At 39.9% G+C, this 24304-nt stretch overlaps 1 protein-coding gene across 1 annotated transcript in view; it reads right to left on the bottom strand.

The window, feature by feature from the left end:
• The window catches only part of LOC138605228 (probable flavin-containing monoamine oxidase A), a 47353-nt gene that overhangs the window by 4253 nt on the left and 18796 nt on the right, over window positions 1–24304 (bottom strand). The window contains exons 9-11 of the mRNA XM_069677351.1: window positions 12470–12628; window positions 10462–10548; window positions 7556–7656 (exon numbers count right to left, since the gene is read on the bottom strand). Coding sequence (XP_069533452.1) covers window positions 7556–7656; window positions 10462–10548; window positions 12470–12628 — 347 coding nt within the window. The remainder of the gene's footprint in view (window positions 1–7555; window positions 7657–10461; window positions 10549–12469; window positions 12629–24304) is intronic.

Below are 24304 nucleotides of genomic sequence, written 5' to 3'. Positions count from 1 at the left end.
GCCGCCTTCCACTTCTCTTGTCATTGTACTAAATGTGCTGTCTGACTGTAACTTTGAGAGACAGAATGAGACCCCATGTATATTAGATGACCCTACTACATAACGGTTACATAAGAAAACAATATAAATACAAATGACATTGAAAAAGAAAAGCATTTAGGATAATCAAGAATAGTACAAGCAGAAGTTGTGTAGGAAGGAACCAATCAAGAGAACCATTACAGCTTCATGCATAATGGCTGACACTTAACAGTATAATAAGCAGCATCATGATGAGAAGAGTAAAAGCTTGTCAGATTTAAAAGATCATCTTGTGGTGTTGATGAAACTTGATCGTTGTCTTGTCTAAACAGGTGATTAGAATAAGATAAGACTTAAGTGAAACTGATAAACTGACCCGCCTGTGTGACTGTAGCTCTGTTACAATCAAGATGAGATATGACTACATGAGGTAATCTATATTATCCAGAGGGGAAATTTGATTTGGTTTGCAATGCTGCTTACAGCTGCTTTCACTTTATACAATGCATTAATAAGAGAAAGAGAGGCAGTACACTTAGACACAATGACAAATTACATTCAAACAAGACAAAAAAGAAAAGGATGCTTTAAATATTGCCCGACCCCTGTGAGATAAAAGATTTAATTACATCCACAGTGTTAAAATGAGGACTATTGTTGAATAGGTAATTGTTGCTCCATTGAAAGTGCAAGCTGGGCCACTGAAGCCTTCCAATCCCAGGAGGCACAATACTTGTGAGGGTGAAACATGTCAAAAGCACAGACCAACAGAGATGTCCTGGCCCACATTTCATAATCCACAGACTTAAGGAACTTTTTGCACAAATTGCTGTCAAAAATGAAAAAACAACTTAAATTAATATCACATAACATTTGCAACATAACTTGCAATAACACTTTTCTTTGAAATTGTTCAATTCTAACAAAGAGTTAAAGAACGAATCTCGAAGATTTCGTTTCGTTCTGTTTGGCTGCACCTATGGAGCACACTTCCCGGATATCCAGACAGTGTTGCATGTTTGACGTCCACGGTTGGCTCTGGTTGGCTCTGGTTGTAACACTTGATTTTCCTCGCTGTCGGTCGCTTTCCTTTTTAGACTGTTTGCCTTCATCAGAGTGGACTTTTATCTATTTTTGAAGTTGTCTCTGTAGTCATCGATCAGTTCTTTGTTTGTTCAGCCATAGTAGAAGCATGATCTGAGAACTAAAGCTCTCCCTCCCCTAGTCCGAGGTAAGCAAACATTTACAAAGTTTCCCACACAAAGCACCTTATCAAACTTTAACACAACTCATGCCACTTACCCTCTTAGACCAGCTGAACGAATTGTGCCCCTTCCGTCCTAAATCCACACAAACCCGCATAATCGAGTAAACAAATGTTTAGTGCCAATCGTAACAAAGGTACAAAGGAACTGGGGTGCGCCACAGACGCTCCAAGTAACTTTACGCCCGCTCTTTTCCGGCGACACAGAGCACTGAATAACCAAATTCTGACCTGAATGAAAGCTCATACAGTCAGACTAACGTGATCAGAAACGAGGGTAGTTTCTGATCTTGCACCACCATTAGTGCCCTTGGGCATGTTGGTTTTGAAATGAGGTGTGGTCAGGCAAACAGGTGGCGCGTTTCTATCTAGAGGACGTGGAAAGCGACTGCGCCTTAGACCAACAAAAACCTGGTCTAAAGTCTGAAGTATATGGTGCAATCTGTGTTTGCTATTTAGAGGGCGAATTATGGACATACATCAGAGAGTTCACAGCACCAGTGCTTGTCACTCACAGGGGGACGCGCAGCAGCGCTTCTACTCATAAGGAAAACATACAGTGAAAAAACGTTGTATAAGGGACAGACTGCAAGCTTTTGTTTCCCTCGTCTCCTTAAATCATAACGCTGCTTGAGGTTTGTTACCGATCTGCTGAGAAGTGCAGGAAGACGTGGACAAGCTTACCACTGCCTCCACACACACCTGCTTCACCTCAGGAAGAGTCCTGCTCCAAACTACTGAGACCAACACAAAGCTCTCCATAATGTGCGCTCATTCTGATGCACGCTCTCTATAATACAACAGAAACCGAGACACACTCACACACACGCGACCAGGAGGTAAATTACCATACTCAAACATAACTACCTGTGGCACCAAAATTGTGCCCACAGATATTAAAACACTGTCCAGTTAGTCCAATTACGCAGAGTGTCCATTACACACGAGAATACAGCCATATGATCCAGCAGCAACAACAGGTAAATTAACATTTAAAGCTGACCTTTCTTTGATGGTCAGCATGCAGAACTTTAATAAACATAAGACCCCGTCCGCCTGGAGATTTAAATCGTTAATGCTGTGCCTGGTGCGTAAATGTACACAGCGTGCCTCTTTTCTTTTTCTTTTCTGCTGGGCAGTGGGATCGCTTCAGTGGCTTAACATAAACATCAATCTGTGCTTCGACATGTATTGTAGTGACCTGTGTTTTTTTCTGCATGTTCAAGGACACAGTGGAAAGAAATAAGTTGAATATGCCGGTCGGGGTCCGGTTAATGTAAGAAGAATCCACTGGATCGTGATTCCACAGCTTGCATCGCAGTCCGTCTAAAGATACGGGCCGGGTCTATTTTTGACGGAGGCCGCTTCAAGCACGCATCAAGCTGAACAGAGCAGATTGTTCCAAACATGAAGTCACACAAGAAAACAGCATACAACATCCGGTCATTTCAAAATAAAACAGCAAGTACAGACCGGTACAGACCGGACTCCTGTTTTATTTTCTTCCGTTTTCATAACATCAACACACTGAAATCTTGAAAAAAGAACCCTTTTAATTAAGTTTGCAGTTGGTCCCTCAATGTTATTGCTGTCTTCATAATGTTGACAGTCCTCGACTTTAGTTAGACTGTCAGTTTGCCATACAGGACACTATATCATACCTGATGATGCTTTCCAGCACAACATAGTAAATTGTTAACATGATCTCAGGACAAACACTCTGATCCTGCAGCGAAATTGAGGTCTCTGTGCCAGCGTGGAACACAGATACTCAGTACACAGAAACATGGGTGGTCCATTTTATAAATGCAATACTTTTGTCAATTGATGAGAAGGGGGATAATGCATATGAGTGGTCAACCATTTACAGTCCACAACAACAGTAATTCCAGAAATGCACAAGTACGGGATCAATCCAATCTCTAAATCTGGGAATAAAGATAAAAGAATCCCCTTGAGCGAGTCAGATTATATTATATTTTGACCTCCCCCTGTATACAAACTGATCTGCTGTGTTCAATTTAATCACATTTCCCAGTAGGCTGAATCAGATACGATAACAGCAGACAAATACAATGGATTTAGAAAGAAACTGGTCCAGTTTGCAACATTAAGCACCAATACAGACTCAAGGAGGAGTAAAGTGTTCTTTCAATTCCGTCACTGACCTTTCTCAAGCATTTGATCACACTGAAAGCATTCTGTGGAATAAACTGGAGTTACTTGATCTAAAATATAATGAAATGCTTCATGTCTGTGTGTGGGAATAGGAAGTGGTCCACAAACTGTCTGACAGATTGAATTGCAGTCAAAACCTGAGGAAAATAGGGCTGCATTTTGATCCCACTGTCATCTATTTTTTTTTTTAGCAGTATTGAGGTTTATATCTGTTTGTAATGGTGATATGACTGATCACAATAGTGGACATGACTGGATTGTCATACAGTTGGCGAACTCGGATCCCATCGGCTATAGTCTGGCGACGGTGTTGCCCCTGGGGACAATCAATGGTTAATTAACGGGTCTTGCCTTTTCCAAAATTTGCAAGGCCCACCCCTAAAGTCCCTGTACTTTGTAAGAGCACTACCCCTGGTGCAGGGACATTTTTGGTACTTTATTAAGTACCTCCAAAAGTCCTTAGCCCCTGGGGAAAGTTCCTACTGCTATAGTATTGCAGTTTCTGTGCTGTGTTTGTTAGTGTAAATTGTGGTAGTGTAGTTAACTGTTGGTGAGAGGAATATGGAAAGATATTTAGAGGGAATGCTGTATAATTCCCTGGGGTATGAGTGGTGGAACATATACACGATACATAACTCTAGATTTTCCTTAAACTCTGAGGAAACTGAAGAAATCAACAAACTTTCTCTTTGTGACTACTCCTGGGATCTCACAGACTCAAAGGAGGTGTTGTTTTTCTTGGTCAACACCTCAGCATATGTGTATCCTGGCAGCAAAGTGTTCTTCAACTACACACCGGATGAAGCCAGGGTCTTTGCCTTTCCCCTGCGTTGGAAGCTTTAGCAGGACTGTTGACAGAACAGGACGACTTGTTCTCCTACATACTCGTCCACCGGCACCGGAAGCGTCTTATTATTTGCCTTTGCTTACTTTTCCATCACTAATTTGTTTGCGTTCTTTTTCCACTTTGGAATATACTTGTATAAACAGATGCTTTGCTTTTGGCCTTTTGTGTTGGCATTTTACAGTCATACTGTTGGCAGTAACTGATTCTCCCAAGGCTGCTCTTGCAAATGGTATACGCAGTGTGTTGTACCTGCTACTTTTCAGAGAGGAATGTGTGCAAGAGATTTTTGCAGCTATTTTATGGCTCGTGCCCGTCCATTCGATTTGACCCTTTAGGAATTTCTTTAAATCTGGGGGGGGGTTGACCTTTCAAAGCCAAAGACAGAAAAGGTCTAAAAAGGCATGTGTATCCATTGTTAGCATAATATGTTACATGAAGACAAAACCAGCAGTGATCTTAGCTGAGTGCTTCATAGATTGCTTACTAGATGGCCTTGGGGACTTGAATGAGCAACTTGTTTGTGCACTAATAAGGTGCGCATATGTTCTGTAGCCCAGTGGAGGTCATGTTATAGGTCAAGGAGTATTGTGCAGTGACCATACTTAGCAGAAAAGATTTGGTAATGATTTGTGCTGAACTATGTTTATCTACAGTTAAGCTCTTGGGTTGTTCCTTGTAAGAAGCAGACGCCTGTGTAAAAAATAAATCTATCTATATTCAGGTTTTTTATGGCAATGAAATAAAAATGCTACTAGCTAAATACTCACCAACCATTACTGATGACCAATCAATTCTTATAATATGAACCCCCACCCTCGGCCCTTTGCCGCTTGTCATCCTGACTCTCTCTTCCCCCATTTCCAGCACTATCCAATGTCCTCTCTCTAAAATAAAAGCATTAAAAGCCCCAAAAAATCATCTTTAAAATAAATACAAAATAGTAATATGAACATTGCTGTCTAAAAAACGGCAGTCTGACCTCACCCCCTGTATTTCCACTTTCCACTCTACCACTTTGCAGTGAACTTTATTTTAACACCATGCTATTTATTTTTCCTTTTAGGTTGAACTATTTCGGCAATTTGCCGCCACATACTTGTTGACTCTCTTGGGGTTAGCTGAGAATTCTCCCCTGCAGTTCCTGGCTCGGTAATCAAGCAAATAGCAAGCTGTACAAAGTATGTGTAATCATGGCAATGGTGGACAGAGGGACATGGAGAAGAGGGATGCAGAACAAAAAGTTGTCAATCAGCAATGACAGTTTGTAGTGAAGTAGACCTATGTCAGCAACCTTTCAAAGGCTGTCGACCTAGAGTTTTACGCTTTTGGTGAGTGCGGCATAAAGAGGGTGCTTATGTTTGACATAACGTAACTTTGCTTCCTTGATCACAAGTGCGGCTATCTGTGGAGTCATTCTGAAGTTAAGGCTGCCATTTTTCCACAGCGGGCAGTTATCACAGCCACAAAGAACCTGCTGGTTTGAAAATAATGACATTCACAACAACCAATTAGCCCTTTTTTTTTTGAAGGTCTCCCTCCTTGCAAATTATATTTCTACACCCTTGACATGTAGGTAAGTGGTTTCTGTAAAGAGGCTGTAACAGGCATTGATTGCTGGGAGTCAGTGGTCTGTGTTTGGATTCTGTTTTCTTTGGGTTTGTAATGTCAAAACAATTTGTTCCATTTTCAATTAACAGAAAAATAAATACCTTTCTTACACAATTTCTAAATTCTTGATTGCTTAATTGTTGCTTATTATAATTAAAAGCAATGTTCTGGTTGCATCAGACAAAACAATCGGAGAAAACAACCAGTGGTAACAAGTCACCTGAAAGGATGAGAAGCAGTGTTGCTGCTGCCCTGCCAGAGAGAAGAAGAACGAATGGAGACGGACCGGTGGTGGGATAATCCTGAAATGGCTGTATGAACTGCTAAACCTTATAATTCTAGATTTAGGTGCTATAACTTGAGTCCTTTTAAATAAATATTATTTAATATGTCACCAACATCTAAAAAAAGTAACATGATATTACTGATATTATTCATATTTAATGTCCACTGGTTTAAAACGTTAAGAGGATTTGCTGTTACACTGTGCAGCATAGGTTGAATGAACTAATCCTTCTCTGCTGTCAATAACAATCCAAACTATGTGAGCAGCAGCACAAACAACCAATTTTGCTGTTTTGTAAAATTCCAGCATCCTACTGAGGAATTCTTGTGAGTGCACTGTTTATTCTGCATGCATTTTAGAGCAGTTAACTTAGTGAAGGATAAACCCACTTAGGTCAATTTATTCATAGTTATTGGCAGCTTTCGTTCTTCCTACTCATTGTTTTCTCTCCTCCCTCAGCACGCCTAGACTTGTGAGGGGAGGGCCTCTCTGTAAAATGCTCACATACTGACCACTCAGGCATGGCAGGATAATTACACTTAGACACAGATGAGATGAAATGTATGCTATGCCAAATAAAATACCATAATTGACCAGACACGTCTGGAATCTGTTGTGTTGTCTAATGAAGCACCAGCAGCGCCATTAAACCAAGCATGGGTTTGTCTTCATTACACGTGCTGCATTAGTGTCAAGGTCATAGCGTGTCCTTGAGGATCCATTTCCTATATGAAGTATGAATGTGGATGAGGGGGCTACCGCTCCATGCTGCTGTTTGAATTCTGTTATGTAATGAGCTTCCTCTGCTCCCTGCAGACTTAATGTCATTATGGAAATACATTACCTGAATCCCCCTCCCCACCTCTTGCTCTCGATCGTTCAGCTTTGTGCATCTCTGAACAGGCCATTTGAAATGGATTATAGGAGGTTTCCCTGCGAGAGCACCACTCCTGCCCTCTTGCCATTTCTTTGGAACAGGACTAATATGTATGTGCAAAGGCATAATCACTCCCACGACTCATGTCAATGATCTGTAGGCACTGGCTGCCAGTGAGTAATACCTGGTTGGCAGGGTGAAGTGCAGACGTTTCTGTAGTATAAAAATAGCAGGAGCATCCAGCAGCCACAGCCAGTATCTCTCCTACTGTCATCTAGTGTACAATGATACTCTTTAGTGAGCTATAAACTCCAGATTTAGCTCTTTAAAAGATCTATATCAAAGATTTAGAAACTGTCACGCCTGTTTACCCCACTACATCCCTCAATATAACCATCTGTTTTGGTGCGAGCTCAGAGGAAAGGTGACTCTCTTGTGATATTGTGCTGTATTTGTCTTCGGTGGGGTGATTACCTGCCACAGGGCTTCCTCAGGCTGGGATGGTAATATGTTAGCAGGCCTGGTGCCATGACATTAACAGGGCAGCCGCCACTGTAGTCCTCCTTAGCCCAGTCCTGCAGAAGAAAAGGGAAATTACATTTACATTGTTGTATTTTATGGCACACAAAAGCATGTAGTTTCAGCAAAGTGGCCCTCGATCAAACTCATTAAATCTAACATCTAGCAAAGAAATTAAAACACAACATATACCATGGACTTACAAATAATATTCAATGTCTGTTAATATGAAGAACATACATATATCACAATATACTTTATATCACTGGATGAATTTAATACTGATGTTCTGGAGTTATAAGAAGCCTTTTATCTCTGTGCATCCTGAGCAGTGTTGGGTAAGCCGTTACTCAGATTACTTTCTTGTTGTAACGAGTAACATAACGCATTAGCCTATTTTTGCAATTCACGTCATCATCATTTCTGTTTCTCTCCTACTTCTTGGTTGGTTCCTGTGTACCAGTGGAAGGTAAACACAGCTGTGTCAGTGTGCATGCATTGCTAGCTAACTAAACGAGGACAGCGTTTACTTCGTGGAAATATCCCCATTATTTTTCATCTTTTGGGTGAAAGGGACAAGGGAAACATCGCGGTGAAATGTAAGTTGTGCCTGGAGTTTAAGTGCTCATCAGCTGTGAAGAGCTCTGCTTCTCAAGTAGCAACTGCAGCTCTGCAACAAGAGCCTGTGTTGTATTCATGTCCCTGAAACAGCTCTGTCAGATTGTTAGCACAATAAAGAGCTGTAAGCCTCTGTTGTTCCTGTTATTAGGCTGCAGAGTTGCAGAGTATGGGCCGTAAACTAGGCTGTAATTACGGATTCAAAGGCAGACCTACAGTAGGCAACACGTCGCTCTGATAATATAACCGACGTGTAAAGACTTGCAATGGGGATATTTTTAAATATTGGTAATGTAAAAGTAATCTAATGTGTTACTTTTCTCAGTAGGTAACAAAGTAACGTAACAAGTTACTTTTAAAAGTAAAGTTACCCAACACCAGTCCTAAGCACATTTGTGGATATTATATATTTCTTGTTATATGGAATTTTGGGCCCTGAAATTGACTGGCGATCAGTCCAGGGTGTACCCCCCCTCCCGCCCGATGATGGGTAGGATAGGCTCCAGCCCTCCTGTGACCCTGAGCAGAATATACAGTAAAGATAATGGATGGATGGATGAAATAGGACTCTAAAGGTTGTCATGTGCAAAGAAGTACAGGGGGATGCACAACAGAAAATATGTTTGGAACTTAAGGGTTAACTGGCTCGTCAGTATATTTGGCATTCAATTAAATAAGTTGTTGGTAAAAAATAATTGGTATCAAATATGAAGAAACTCTGATACCATAAAATCAGGCCAATTATATTGCTCAACTTTATAGCAGCAATTTATCAGCCTATTATGTTGTTATTGTTTTCTATAATTTGATGTTCTCTTTGAGTCTACAATCATGATACCTCCCTTGGCCTCCCTGCCTCGCGTTTTCTCCTTGCTGTTCAACAATGAGTTGAAGAAAAAGCAGTCCAGGGACTAAATTCATACATCTGCTGCATGACTAATGTGCTGTTTAAGAGTCTAACAATGCATGCTGTAAATCACGTAATGGAGCTAAGCAGCTATTTTTGAATGCACGTGGCACGGCATGGCATGGAAACTCGAGTAAGCACTGCATGTATACGGTATATTCTTTCCCAGTGGTTGTGCTTGCATACATCAGGCTACCCGGGAGGACTTTCAACCCACACAGCTGTATAGGCTGTTTTTCTTAGTCATCTCTGTGAGCGACAGGAGAGTCTTCAGAAGTAGTTCCCATACCAACAGAAGGCAATACAACCTCGTACCTACACATTCATGCAGGATGTACACATGGAACAAGTTAAAATTGCAGTGTTGGTTAGAATAGGTGCATAGGTGCATAGGTACATATGTGACGAAGGTGAAATGACATATTAAAGTTATAAGTCAACGGTGGCTGCTGGTTTTATGTGACTCACACTCCTGTCCCTTGGGTGAAAGTCCTCTGTTTGTTTGACCCATCCATCACACCTGACCAACACCCCAAATTGAACTCCAGTAATAATTACTATGGTCACAATAAGGGTCACAATAGGTGGTTGCACAGATGACCTATATGACTGTATTTTCAGACAGTTGAGGTTTTCTATGCAACTCTCCAGGGATAGCTGGCCTTCAAAGTGAAAAAAAAAGTTTCTATGCCAACCATGACAAGAAACTGCCTTCTGTCCCTGAGGCATTTCACCTGCCAGAATACTTTTTGATCCCAAGCTGACTCCCCTATTAAGATGGTATTATCAAGGTCAAGCAAACTACTAAGCACTTTTCAGCAACTTGTTTGCGAAGTCTGTACTTGACTAAACTTGCAAGTGGTTAACGCTGTAGCCTAGAAGGTTCCTGGTTCAGACATAGGGGGCCTTTCTGTGTGCAGTTTGCTAGATCTCCCCGTGCATGTGTGTACTCCGGCTTCCTCCCACTGTCCAAAAACATGCTTGTTAAACCAAACAAGCATGTTTTTGGACTCTAAAATTGCCCTTGTTTGGTCTGTGTGAATGTGAGCGTGCATGTCTGTCTTGATGTGTCAACCCTGCGATTGACTAGAGATCAGTCCAGGGTGTACCCCGCCTCTTGCCCAATGACAGCTGGGATAAGCTCCAGCCCCCCGCGACCCTGAACAGGATAAGCGGAATAGATAATGGATGGATGGGATTTGGTTTAGTTTTGCTGACAGACATGCAGACTTTCCTTGGATAAAAACGAGACTATAAATTTTAACAAAACTCAATTCCGCCTCAAACCAAACATTATTGTTTTATTACACTGGGTATTTGCTACTGAATCTCTTACCTTCTCCTCATAGTGGATGAAAGATGCAGCCTCAGGTCCTAGATATTTGACCAGACTGGAAACCACAGCTTCTCTTCTCTCTGCAGCCTGCAAACAAAAGAAAATTCCTGTGCCAACATGGTACTAACATTACACTGGCTCATCACTCAGAAATGTAACAGCAGGCTGCTAAAATATGAATGCCTATTCTAGAAACCAATCCAAGCTGGACACAGGGAACAGCAGTCAATTTGAATAACTCAGGCATGGTCAGCACACAGTCCTGGATGTATTTGTTCTCATGGTGAGTTATGTACAGAGCAGCTGAGGCCTGAGGATCAAAAGGACATATCTTCATAAAACATGCTGACAGATTGTCTTCAGATTCCTCATCTGCATGTCCCTCCACCTTTGCTCTCAGCACAAATGTATTCAACATATCAGAGCTGAAACTCAATGTCCCGAATGCACTCTTCACTCAAGGATGAACTGTAGTGTGGTGGCAAATTGCTTTAGATGAGGGATTTATTTCATATAAAAGCTAACTATTAATTAGCAGCCTACTATGCACTTTAATGTGAGGCCAACACTACAAAGCCGAACAATCAATTAAATAAAAACCCAACAAAGTGATTCCAACCAACTACACGAGACATATATGAAAAAACTCTTTAGATAATATATACAGCTATTATTGTTTGCGACTGCATAAATACTAAGTAACGGTTACTTTGATGTCCACCTGCCTCACATACACCAACCATGTTTTCCTCTGTTTAGCAGTGAGGCAGCAAGCAGGGGTTAATTATTTAGCAGTCTGTGCAGCACAGCACAGCAGGGAGACAGCAGTTCTGGAGCGTTGTAGCAAGTCAGGCTAATGACCAAATGCCAAAACAACACTAGAGACAATGCTGGATTTATTTATTTTTCAGGTAGAGGGAAAGCTCTGGGACTAAATGAAAATGTCAACGCTGAAGGACGGCAAGGAAAAGAGAGAGGACAGGTTGTGCAGAAAGTGTGTGTGTGTGGGAGAGAAAGAGGATTACAGCTGTCTATAGCAATACTCAGTTACTGGCGGAATATGTGAACCCTTACCAGTTTGCAACACAGGCATTAAAGTAAGAACAAATCTAATACCAAATGTGGTAGAAAATAATTAACACCTCAAAGTGTGTTAATTCTGTAACTTGTTTTTTGAAGGCCATTTTCTACGGTAATACTTGTTTATTAATTAGATAATCATTTATAATTGAAAGGCTTATTGCATTACAATTCTCTATTTCATTACTTTTTTTTATTATAGGCAAACAATTGACACTTGGAGATAAACAAAATGTACATCAGCGCCTGGTGGAAATAGTAATGTGGAAAAAGAAAAAATGGACCAGAAATTAGCTGCACTGAGTTGAGAGATCCTTTCAGCCATAATGTGTTACATGTAGCTGTGTGTTTTTACAACTGGCCGGAGCAGCCCACTGTTCTCTTCAATCCATATACACTTTTTTTTCATTGCTAAGTTGGTGCACAATCTCACATGCAGTTTTCATATTTCCGCCCCTGAGCATGTTGTTTAACACACTAACATCAATGTGACGATGCACACTGTGTTGGCTTTGTCTCAACACGAGATGTTAACCATGCCTAACCCTAAACGTGTGTAACGATACAGTAGTCACAGCTCTATGTGATGCTTAAACTGCAGTATGTCAGTCTACCAGTTTTCGGATTCACAGGCAACAAATCTGTTATATCTCATGCGCACCCACAATTTCAGCCTATATGCAAACTGTAGTTTATATCCACTCTCAGCTTAAATATAACAACACTCTCATAAAGGAAAAAAATACTTTGCTTATTAACAATTTATGTGCATTATGAATTTTAATGAGATCATAAAGTATCCTGAGGAAAATGTAAACGTATGGCACAAGGCGTACAAGCAGAGAACATTGACATGTTTAAATTATACATCTATATACGTAGATTACTACTTATCAGTGTATCTGTATTCACATTGATAAGCCATTACCTCCTTTGAGGTCCATTGAGTAGCCAGGTGCCCGGCAATGAAGCCGACCAAGGCAGCATTCCCGCTGGGGCTGGTGGCATCGAAGGTAACACAGAATGGACACTCAGTGGAGGATCCTGCCACTATTTCTCCAGAGAAGCCCTTGTCCTTCCAGAAAGCCTGAAGAGAAACAGTTTACCCTTAGAAGGTATATCTTTTAACTGATGCATTATTTAGATTTATGAGATGTATTGTTTGGCTTTCACAATTCTGCATTAAAAATTGACCTATAGTCTGCAAGGCGGTACAAAGTGGTTTGAAATCATGGCTTTTAACTTTCTTGAATTGTGTTACTCTGCCAGCACCCTTGAGCAACACAATGAATCTTGGTGAGCTAATGGTCAGTGCAGAATTTCAAAAAGAGATTGACAGTATTATTAATATCTTGGAACTAGATACAACACAAGATGCTATTTTACAACAAAAAATCATACTTACAAGGACCTTCCATTTTCTAAGTTCCTGAATAATGTTCCCCTTTGAGGTGGGAAACACCTTTTTTCATATCACCACTTATAATACATATAATACTTACCATACAAATGTATACTATATGTATTTCAAACATACCTTCAATGCTGTCAAGGCCAAAGTCAAAGTTTGAGATGCAAACTTTTATACTTTGCATAGTTCTGTCCTCATGACTTGAATAGAGCACACAATGCATGTACTTGACAAGTGTATGCTGGTTATAAATGAAAAACCTGCAAGTTGAATGGTGTGGGTTGAAGTGCTCCCGTTATGCAGAGGGTGAGTATAAGAATCAAAGGCAGTAGTGGAAGTTGGCCTTCCAGCTGATGCAAAACAGCATTAGAACCATCACACAATGTGTTTTTCTACGCAAAAAATGCATGCCATGCGCCAACATATATGCATATACAATGTAGTTTAACGATGTGGTACTACACTATCATAAAAAACGACCCTGATTCTATAATTTCAACATGTAATGTCAGGACCATTTTATGGTGCTTGCTTAAATAGCATGAGACCTACAAATGTGATACAAATGTCTCATGAAATAATAAGTATTTGGCTCTCTTGCACACGCCATGTGTAGCCTGCTGGCAACCCCGTGGCCTCATGTAATAATAAGCAACAAAGTCTTTGGGGCAGTGCAGAGTGTTTTAAGTGTGTATCACGACATTTCCTAGCGATTCTATTTTGACTGAGCTAATTATTACAACGTTGGAAGAATCATACCTGCAAATTTTGTATCACTTCTGCTCACTACTGGGTTTATGTGTCTGTGATTATGCATTTGCATATGCATGCCTACATCCGGATGCATTTGTATTAGAATTTTTCATTCATCCATTCTTGCACATGGCTGCCATTGTTTCTACACATAAAGGCTTTGTCACTACAGTGTTCAGAAAGAAAGCAAGAGCTTGGGAGAGTCCAGAATCTGAGATCTTGTAGCAATAGACGGCCATTCAATGTGGTTTTGTTAGAAAACCTGTCAAAACATGGTGTTGTATTTGTACCAAAGTGATATTCAAACAAAGCCTGCCAACATGTAGACACTGACTTGTCAGATGGAGGGGACTCGGATGTTTTGGGTGGTTAGCCTTGGATGCATCTTAGTATTGAGCCTTTGCAGGCGAATGAGGAACTAAAAAATTTCCTAATTTCACTTGGAATACAGCTTTATGAAATATGGACTTGGATGTATTGAATTCTTTTGGAATAAATGAATAATAATCTCAAGGTAGGATACCCGGAGTAAAAACAAAAGAGCTTATTCAACTTTATTCTTCAATTTAGAATTTAGATAGCACATCAAAATCTTTTAACAGCCAATATCACAGTGTAAAAGCATCATCGCCCATTAGGCTCAATAATGGCGATAAAAACAACCAGATGTCTCCTGTAGATTTAATGTCGTCTTTCACCACACTATTCTTTTGTTTGTTTCTCTATAACATTGTCACTGAAGTTACAATTTATTCCTTATGCTCATATTTTTTTATCACATATTTATTTCAGTTTTTTATTATGTTGTTTAAATCCTAAATAAGAACAGACTGCACTCGATAAATGATCATGAAGAAATGAATTCCATTTTACTGTTGTCTTGCATTATTTTGCCGAAGTTATGTGTTTAAAGAGAAACCAAATGGAGTAAAAAAACAACACCTTTTTTTACTGTGCTTAACTCTCACAAGTTTTGCATTAACATTAATTATGGCCCAACATTCTTGTTGTCAAGTAGCAAAAGCGCTCAAAAACAGTTTTGGACTCTTGGCTGTTATCTTTTGTGTCTTTCAGTTTGTTTTTTCAGAACATCTTCCTGCCAAAGAAAACTGTCAGGGAGGCCAATTTGTATGATCAACAAGCGTGAAGTAACACCGAAAAACTTCTTCCAATTCTAGACCTCGGAGGACATTCTGAGCAGAGGAGGCAGTTCCTGGCAAAACCGATGCACAGCGTGCTGGACAAGATTGTTGTTCTGCAAACACACACAATCACAGTGAGGATCCTGCCCTTGTCAAGACTGAGTCAGCTCCCTCCTCGGTCATAGTTGCAACATTATTGGATGTTGTTCAGGAAGACATACAGTACATGGACATTCTACCTCAATATACCTGCTGCCATCCATCACTTGACCTGTCGACCCACAACAACCCACTGTTAGACTTGGACAAGTTTGCCCTCAGGCTATAGGATTTGCTGACTTCACGTGAGTGCCATATAATGCAGAGATGATACAGCTGCCTTTGGCGCTGCCCTGGCAAATACCCAACAATGGGAGTGTTTTCACAGGTTAGTGAACTCATGGATGTCGAGCCTGAGGCTGCCTCCAAGGGCTTTGGATCCTGATTGGGACAAACTGGTGCTTCTAGGATAGTGCCCCACTGTGGAGAAGATAATCCAAGGCAAGGATGCAGACCTTATGCTGAAAATGCAAAATCCTCCAGCTTGCGCATATGATGTGTCAAGACTATTCCAGTGAACTGCTAAGGCAGCTCAGTGTTCTCCCTTTTTACATCTACTAGCAAGATGTCTGCTGCCATCTGCTATCAAAGTGTCTGTGTTTCCGCCGGTCATGGGTTTTAGAGAATGGTTGGTTCATAACCAGACTCTTCTAAAATGTTTCTGACAGGGAGTAAGATGGCAGTGTTCACTACTAAACTCATACTTCCTTCCCCTTCAGTGGGACATGCCAGCTGTTCTTGATGTATAAAATGTTTGTATGCACAGCACACTTCCCTCTCATTTGTTCTCAACCAAAACAGCACTGCTGCTTACTCTGACCTCAGCTAAAAGGATGAATGATTGCATACAATTTGCGTTTGTCTATTCTTAAGCGAGGTGTGAGTCTTGATACATTGCTTCATTGCACACACTTACTTTAAAATAAATTAAAATATTATTACTCTCTTGTGGTGTAGGAATCATTTCACACAAATTAAAATTGTTTTATTCATATAAGCCATACAAATCTAGACTGCACCCAATTAACCAGCTAATTAAAAAGCAGGCTGCAAATATTTTTTCATTGACATTGTTTAAAGTGATGTGATGTGCAACATTAATCATTAAATGGGACATGCCTTTAATGCCCACATAAAACATTTTTTACCTACAATGAATAGGATGAAGATTTTCCTTTTGGATAAAGCTTATAGTTGGGGCTGGCTCAGGCTTGTGTCACAATTCAAGGTTAAACCAAAAGGGAGAGGACCCAGCTGCAGACTTGGACGATTTACTAAATGAGACCAAAAGGGCAGAATCCACAATGCAACTCAAAAACTCTTAATTCAGGACAAAGCAAAAAACCAAAAGGAAAAACAAAATGTCTTACAGTGGGAAACAGGATAAGAATAATCCAAAGGAAAGAAACTGGAGAAACACAGGGAGCCACAAGGAAACACGGTAATCTACACAGAAAACTATGAAAGACATAAGTCAGGACGACAAAAATTCCACAGGTAACACGACAATGAACCAGCACTGAGACAGGGGAGCACAAAGACTACATAAACTAGGTGAGGCTAATCAGACACAGGTGAGACAGTCAAGGGGCAGGTGAAAACAATCAGGGCAGGGCACACAATCAAACAAGTGGGAAACACACAAAGGCAGGAAGTGGACCAACACGAGAGACAAGGTAGTAAAACAGGAAATATTATCTGAGCACCCAAATACAAATCAAAACCATAACTACACTAGAATAACTCATGACATGACATGACATGACTCATGGTTAAACTACTCAAGGTTTCTGTCTCCTCTCCTCTCTCTCTCCATCTGCATGGAATTTTATCCCATTATTGCACGTTACTAACTTTATACCTTCCCCGGAGTTTCTATGTTCCCTAATCTAGCAGGTTCCTGTTGGTCGCTGTTACCGACTGCATGTCACTGTGGACTTGTTTGACACCCTCTGCCACTATTAGAATTATCTTCAGTCATACTTCTATTACTGTTATAGTCATTGCTAAAATAAATCATTATTCTATTGTTATTATGGTTGGCATTGTTATCTTACTCTGATGCAAGGGCGTAGAATTGGGTAGGGATGGTAGGGACGCATCCCTATCAAGTAGGGTAAGTAGTCGAGTAATACAGAAATTACTCAATTTGCCCTACCAGTAATTTTGGACAAAAATAAATATATGATACGTGTAAGTGTTGCACTTTCAACCTGCGGAGGAGTCGTGCATATGAGACTGTGTGTCACTGTAAACAAGGACTCCAGGCTACAGTTCAGTTCATACGCTTCACTAAACGGAACAGCGGAACAACGTGTCAGATGCTCAAATGACCAATTCTTGCGCCACGTCCATGCTGTCCATATGTATGTGCTCTCTCTCTCTCTCTCTCTCCCTGAGGGAGTGCAGCTTCTTTAAATATTATACATACCAATATGAATTAATATTGCTGCCTCAATGTCTTTGGTTATACAGTGGGACATTTGAAATGAAAACACCTCATCATCAAAGCCTGCCGTATCAAAAGTTATGTAAATCCATTATAATTAATGGATAAAATAAAATTACTGCTACAAATACAAGTTATTGAGGTGGAGATAAAGATGCAGAGATTGGAGGTCATACATTAAAGTAATCTTCTTTTCAGTTTCAAGCAATGATGAAACAATAATGATTTGTTTGTGAATTCATAATTCCTTCATAAGGCAGGGAGAGTGCAAATGAAGCAGAGACTCTCTGTCAACTAAACCAGTGGTTCTTAAAGTGGGGTCCTGGGACCCCTGGGGGTCCACGAACCATAGCCTGGGGCCCGCAAAATCATATTAATGAATTTATAATAAATTATGAAATTGTGCTGTATCATTAAAAACTGCATGTCTACAGATGGGGACCATTTGCGCCAATGAAACAAGCACACCGTGTCCATTACTCGCGCCCACATTAGCTTTGGACCAATAAAAACTGATATGATTGTGACGCATCAAGTCAATCTGTCATCTGTCAACTCACTCAGGTCACAACTAACCCTTCCTGCGGCTTCTTAGCTTGGCTTATTAGCTTATTACATGCTAGCAAGCATGTAGAAATATTTTATAGAGGTTTATAGAGTTTGGTTTTATTGAGAACAGTGACAGGAGACCAGAATGTGTCTTCAGGTGCTAGCGAACGAAGCTATGAAGCCAGCAAAGCTAAAGCGACATTTGATTATAAAGCACCTAGAATATAAAGACAAAACAAAATATTTTTTCTGTCGAAAGAGCAAGGAATACACCCGCCAGAAAACACACATGGCCACAACTTTAGAAACAGAAGGCTTCTTATATGGTGGCTCAATATATTGCTAAAGCTAAGAAGCAACACACAATTGCACAAGAGCTCGTACTTGCAGCGGCGGATGAAATGTGTGAAGTTACGCTTGGGACAGAGTAAAAATTTACAATACAAATTTTTTCAAAGGCATCTAGGAGTGTAAATGGTAACAAGCATATGCGTAATCAGTTTTATGAGGGGGTCCTTGGAAAATGTTTTGCCCAGAAAGGGGTCCCTGGCCCCAAAAAGTTTGAGAACCCCTGAACTAAACTACTCAAAGACTACTAGGAGATATGATGACATATAATCATATAATGTTAGAAACATGAATTTATTTTTCTTTTTTTATTGTTGTCCCCACCAATGTTACAATGAAAACTACGCCCTTGCTCTGATGTCTATAATAATCAATTTGGTATTGTATTTATTATTGTTGTTGCTCTAACTTGGGTCTAAATGATTTAAAAACAGCTGGCTGATGGATTAGGAGTGTGGCCCCTGAGGATGGCAGCCATTTTGTCTGCAAATGAAGGCCTTATCGCTACAGTGTTTTCGGAAAGGCAACAAGAACTTGGGAGTCTCGAATCTGAAATCTAGCAATAGATGACTATTCAATGTTGTTTTGTTAGAAAACCTGTCAAAACAACGTGTTTTTTATTTGTACCAAAGTGATATTCAAACAAAGCCTGCCAACATGGTAAAAATAACCAGAGTGATGTTCAAACAAATTTGGTGTATTCAACCTCTTAAAAAAGATCTCAAACAGTGTTTAAACCCTGCCAACATGTCGACTGTAGCTGGTGAACTGAGTCATTTAGTGGGTGGTTAACCTTGGATGCATCTCAGTATTGAGCTTTTGCAAGCAAATGAGGTGCAAAGTAATTTCCCAATTTCATTTCTTATACGTCTTTATGGAATATGGACTTGAGTGTTTTGAAACAATTTTTTTATGAAGAATAGCCTTGAGGTAGGATACTCAGAGTAAATAAAAAGGTGATTTATTCAACTTTATTCAAAGCGGAGTGAGTGACACAAGTTGGTTAATAGATTCTCTCAGGTCCTGTAAGTATCTCAAAGGACCTTTGTGGAGGTGAAAGGCCTGCAGATCCTTCAACTTTGTATTGCTGAATAACCTTCTTCACATGTTGCTTTTGACCAAGGCCAGAATGATACTTTATTCAGTTTACAAGCAGTTACAATTCATTGCATGGGCCAAGGTTTGTGAAGTATCCACAGGGAAGGACCGGTATAAACCAGACCCGATTGTTAATCGATGTATTCAAACAGGTAGCCCTAATTGTTTTTTTACTCACTTGAGAGAGAATAAGGTTGCTTTTTCAAACATTTCTAACCTGAAGACTGAATATTTAAGGACAACTAACAAATAAGAGACTACAGCAGCTCAAAAATGCCAAAGCTAGATTGAATAAAAAATGTACTACCATGGAACCCAGAAATCAAATGCTGGGTTCACAGCTTTAGATGTCGAAAACAGAAAGATTAGACTTTCAGTAAAAGTAAGATAGAAGTGGTTTTGTAGCTCTCTTTTGTAGTCATGCTCCTTTGTGACATGCACAGTCGAGTACTATAGAGGACCCAGCGCAAATCTCACAGGAGCGGGCGGTTTATACTTTACTGCGGGCCTAAACTGGCAGTCAAAAAATAAACGGCAGGATTTTCCCGGGATGACTATTGTAGAAATTTGTCCCTTTGGGTATGTAAATGATCATACTGGTTTGAAATAACCTTGTTTATTAAGAATAAACACCTGGTGAACAAGTTGTTCACGAGTCCTCTTTGCCTACACCTGATTATTGATGTTGATGACTGAAGCGATCCCACTGCCCAGCAGAAAAAAGAGAGACGCTGTTCGTAACTTAATTAAGGATTTAAATCTCACGCGCCGTCAGGTTCGGAAAGGATCTTATGTTTAATGATGTTCTGTGTGCTTACCATCAAAGAAAGGTCAGCTGTAAATGTTTATTTACTTGTTGTTGCTGTTGGATCACATGGCTGTATTCTTCAGTGCATGCATAATGGACACTGGACAGAGTATTGATGTGGGCATTATTGTCGGTGCTACAGGTAGTTATGTTTGAGATTTAAAATTAATTTACCTCTCAGTTCCGGGTGTGTATTAGAGGGAGCGCGCATCAGAATGAGCAGTGGTGTGAGAGGTTAAACACTGATGGAGGCAGTAATGCAACATCGTGGACGCCAACTGGTGTAAAAACCTCAAAGAAGAAGAAGAAGATAGGTAACCTCCCTGCTCCTTTTCCTTCGCTCTGCCCGGTGCAGCGTCACTTCACCTGCACTTTGCCGATCTCTGTCTCTCTCGCTTAACCACTCGCTACTTCCCTGCCCCCCCCCCCCCGGCTCAAGTTACAGCAGGAGGACAGGAGAGATGTCGCAGCAATCATGTCATTGCAGAAATAAACAGTAGTAAGAGTAAGAAGACCCTGAAGTAACTTCTCCAAAAATGTCGACTAATAAGATTATGCACCTATCTCTTCATCATGATTGAAGGTGCTACTGTTTAATTAGTGTGCCATTATTGTTTGATCACACAGCATGCGAGTCAGACAGACAGATGTAGATGATAAATAGAGAGGAGAGAGAGACCAGCAGCAGCAGATGACGAGAGAGAAACAGCAGACACTACACCTCATTAATCAATCTGAAAAGGTGTGTGATTTCATGAAAACCCTTTGTAATACAATAAAATTATGGTAACATAAATGCATTTAACGTATTCTTTCAACTCTAATCATTAAACATTTAATAATAGCAGCTGTGCATCAAATGTGAGGTACACACCTCAAATTATTTTACATTATTCAGACGTGTGATTAAGAAATAAGGGGCCCAGAGTGCATAAATAACATCAAAATAGAGGTTGATGAAAATGGGATCTTAAGTTGTGAAGATTTTGTTTTTCTGAATCAATTTTTGAAGGTGGTTTACAGTAAACAAGTATCTTAATAACTCTCGAAATTCTGACTACTTTCTTCTCTATTAACATCATGTACTTGTACTATTATTTTCAATACTTAAGTACAATTAATATGAGAAAAACACTTTTGATACTTAAGTACAAAAAAGACTTAAATACTTTTACTCAAGTAATATTAGAACAGCTGACTTTTACTTCTACCAAAGTCATTTTCTGTTTTGATATCTGTACTTTTACTCAAGTATGGCTTTCAGGTACTTTATCCACCACTGAGAATGAGCGTGCATGATGGAGAGCTTGGTGTCGGTCTTTTGCCCGTGCATTGCTGGAGCAGGAATCTCCCGGAGGTGACGTGAGCGCGTGTGGAGGCAGCAATGAGTGTGTCCTCGTCTTACGGCATCACCAGCGTATGCGCATTGCGCCTCTCTTTATTAATACTAAACAATAAAATAACGTTTATTCCCTGCATGGCGGGAGAAGACACAGAATCAATGGAACTCTATTGTGCGGGCGGGAATAGTCAAAATCTTTGCAGGAAAACACACATTGCAGGAGCAGGTGGTAATGGTCAGAAATCCAACGGGAGTGGGATTAAGAAAACAGTCCCATGCAGGGCTCTAATGCACAGTGGTGCAGAAAAAACACTTGTTATACACTTATCTTGAAAGTAAAAGAGTAGTAAAAGCAGTGGCGAGGCTCCCGCCAAGGCAAGCTCATGCACAGTAAAAGACCCAATCCAAATGTTCACCCACAGGACTTGCAGAACTGGTATTGTTCATTCTGGCTCAATGTCAGTGGCTTACTGGGACACTCATGGAAGTGGGTCATCGTTACACCATTTATTTTACCTGTGCAAGAACCTTTCTGCTATTAAATGTGAAAATGTCTGCACAGTTGCCATTTGTATGACCAGTGCTGTGCAAAATTGATATTGGAATTTTTTCTGTAATATTAAGTCTATAGAGGAAGAATACATTCTGATAATAAAAATGTAATGTTCTGAACCAGTGTGTTCTCTCAGAGCAGATTCTCTGGGGCTCCACATTCAATCGCACCTGAGACCTCTTGTACACCACAGTTCATGTATGCGCTTTGAAGTCTGTGACTCTGCAAGTTGGGGAGTCTTTGTTGAATCCAGCAGAAGTCCATAGCCACTTCTATTTCGACAGCACTAGAATACCATGGCCTCATATACAGAGACTTCAAGATTGTTGAGACAAAAGAAGAAAAGCTTTTTATGCAATCAAACAAATATCAAAATCTACATTTTTATTAAAAATCTGGCTTAAAAAAAATTCTCATTTGTCCTAGAAGCAATTATTCTCTGTCGCAGTGACATTTGGGGATCAAAACTTAATACAGAATTTGACAAATTGGACAAAAGCATCACAGAATGTTTCCACGCCAAGTCCTTTATGAACATCCTGCATGTCCACAGGAAAAAGCCAAACAATATGTGCGAGAGAGCAGAAAAAAAAAAGGTTCAATTATATTTTACAATCACCCAAATTTATGTAACCCCTAAGCCCTAACCTGCCAAGAGCTGAAGAGACGAGTCATCTCAGCCAGACAATCCCTAGGCTCTCTGCAGAAAACCCAACATTTCCCAGACAGCCTCAGGACAGTCAGACCAAACCAAATTATAAACAATCACTCAAAATACATTGCCTAATGGAAAGAAAAAACGCTATATAAATGACAATGTTACCTGGCCCTCAAAAGATAATTCACAATAGCAAATTGTCTAAACTCAATAAAAACTACAAAATAATAAAGACACGATGTACTGACACAGTAAACAGCCCAACTACAGAGAGAAGGTGACCTAGGACAGAGCTGGCTGCCAGAGGGGGAGAGACTGTGTTCCCAGCGTGATAGAGGACAGGTAGAGACTGAGCAACACATTCTTACTTTTTGTCCAAAGAATCAAACTTTGAACATTTTCTCAAACCCAACCTCTATATGTATACTGTGTATCCTTAAACTAAATAAATAAATAAAACTGCAGTTATTTCCTTATTTTCTGGGAGAAAAGCCAAAATGTGAAATGATTGAAGCGAAATTCATCTGCTCATGCCATGACTCAAGAACACCCAGAGGAAACTGGTGAATATACATAGATAATAATAACTTTTATTTGTATTAATATTATTTTTTGCTTGTCTTTTTAATTTGAATTAGAAATCGATGAAGACAGCATTATAATACAGTCACACTAACTCACAGAAAGCAACTTTTAACGATGCTGTGCAACTCTTTTCTTGATTTAATTAATTAAACATATTTATTTTGTTTTATTGATCTTGATGCTTTTGCAATTTCGTTGCAACATTTATGCCAATAAACTACATTTGACTTTGAATTTATTAAGTTCATAAATTTAAACTGGGAATTTGTGCACTCAAACCAAATGAGGGAGAGGGAATATAGTGCATTATAAAGCTAGTATGGAGGGATTTCAGACAGCCTGTAAGACTTGCCTTATATCTGATTTACCTGTGCACAATAACACCTAATGTTGTCATGGCTAAGTCCCTTATTTTACAATTCCACCATATACAATAGTTATCAGTGCACTGTTAATATCACTATATATGCACAATAATATCTTTCAGTGTCTGACCCTGAGCTGCTGTGTGCTTTGTGTGTTTTTCCTCAAGCACTGCCTGCCATAAGTCAGCGATATGTAAACTCTGGTAAACTTCACGCCCTTCATTTTCTTTTCTAGTATGAAAGCACTGCATGTTTCAGTTATGTGGGATCCACTTCCTGTTTCACACAAAAGTAAGCCCTCCAAACATCTGGCAGACTAATTACTGACTTCAGACGGACACAAAAAAAGAGAAGAAGAGAACCAAACAAACAATACTTCATAACAGTATTTGTTTATCATAATCCAAATGCATCCTGGCAAGACGCCAAGGCAAAGATCTAATAAGTGTTTGCATGAGCACAAATGATTTTGTGTTCATTACAGTAGACAAATTTAATCTACTAACAAGGTGGAATCGTTTTGTTAATTAATTGTGTGGTTGTAAAGTGCAAAATGAAAAAGATTCAACAAATCAAATTCCATGTGCCAGAAGCTCCTGTGCA

The sequence above is a fragment of the Semicossyphus pulcher genome, unplaced genomic scaffold, assembly GCF_022749685.1.
Source record: "Semicossyphus pulcher isolate SPU_LCO1_2020_fin unplaced genomic scaffold, fSemPul1.0.p SCAF_28, whole genome shotgun sequence".
Lineage (NCBI taxonomy): Eukaryota > Metazoa > Chordata > Actinopteri > Labriformes > Labridae > Semicossyphus > Semicossyphus pulcher.
This window is presented reverse-complemented; position numbering and strand designations above follow the sequence as displayed.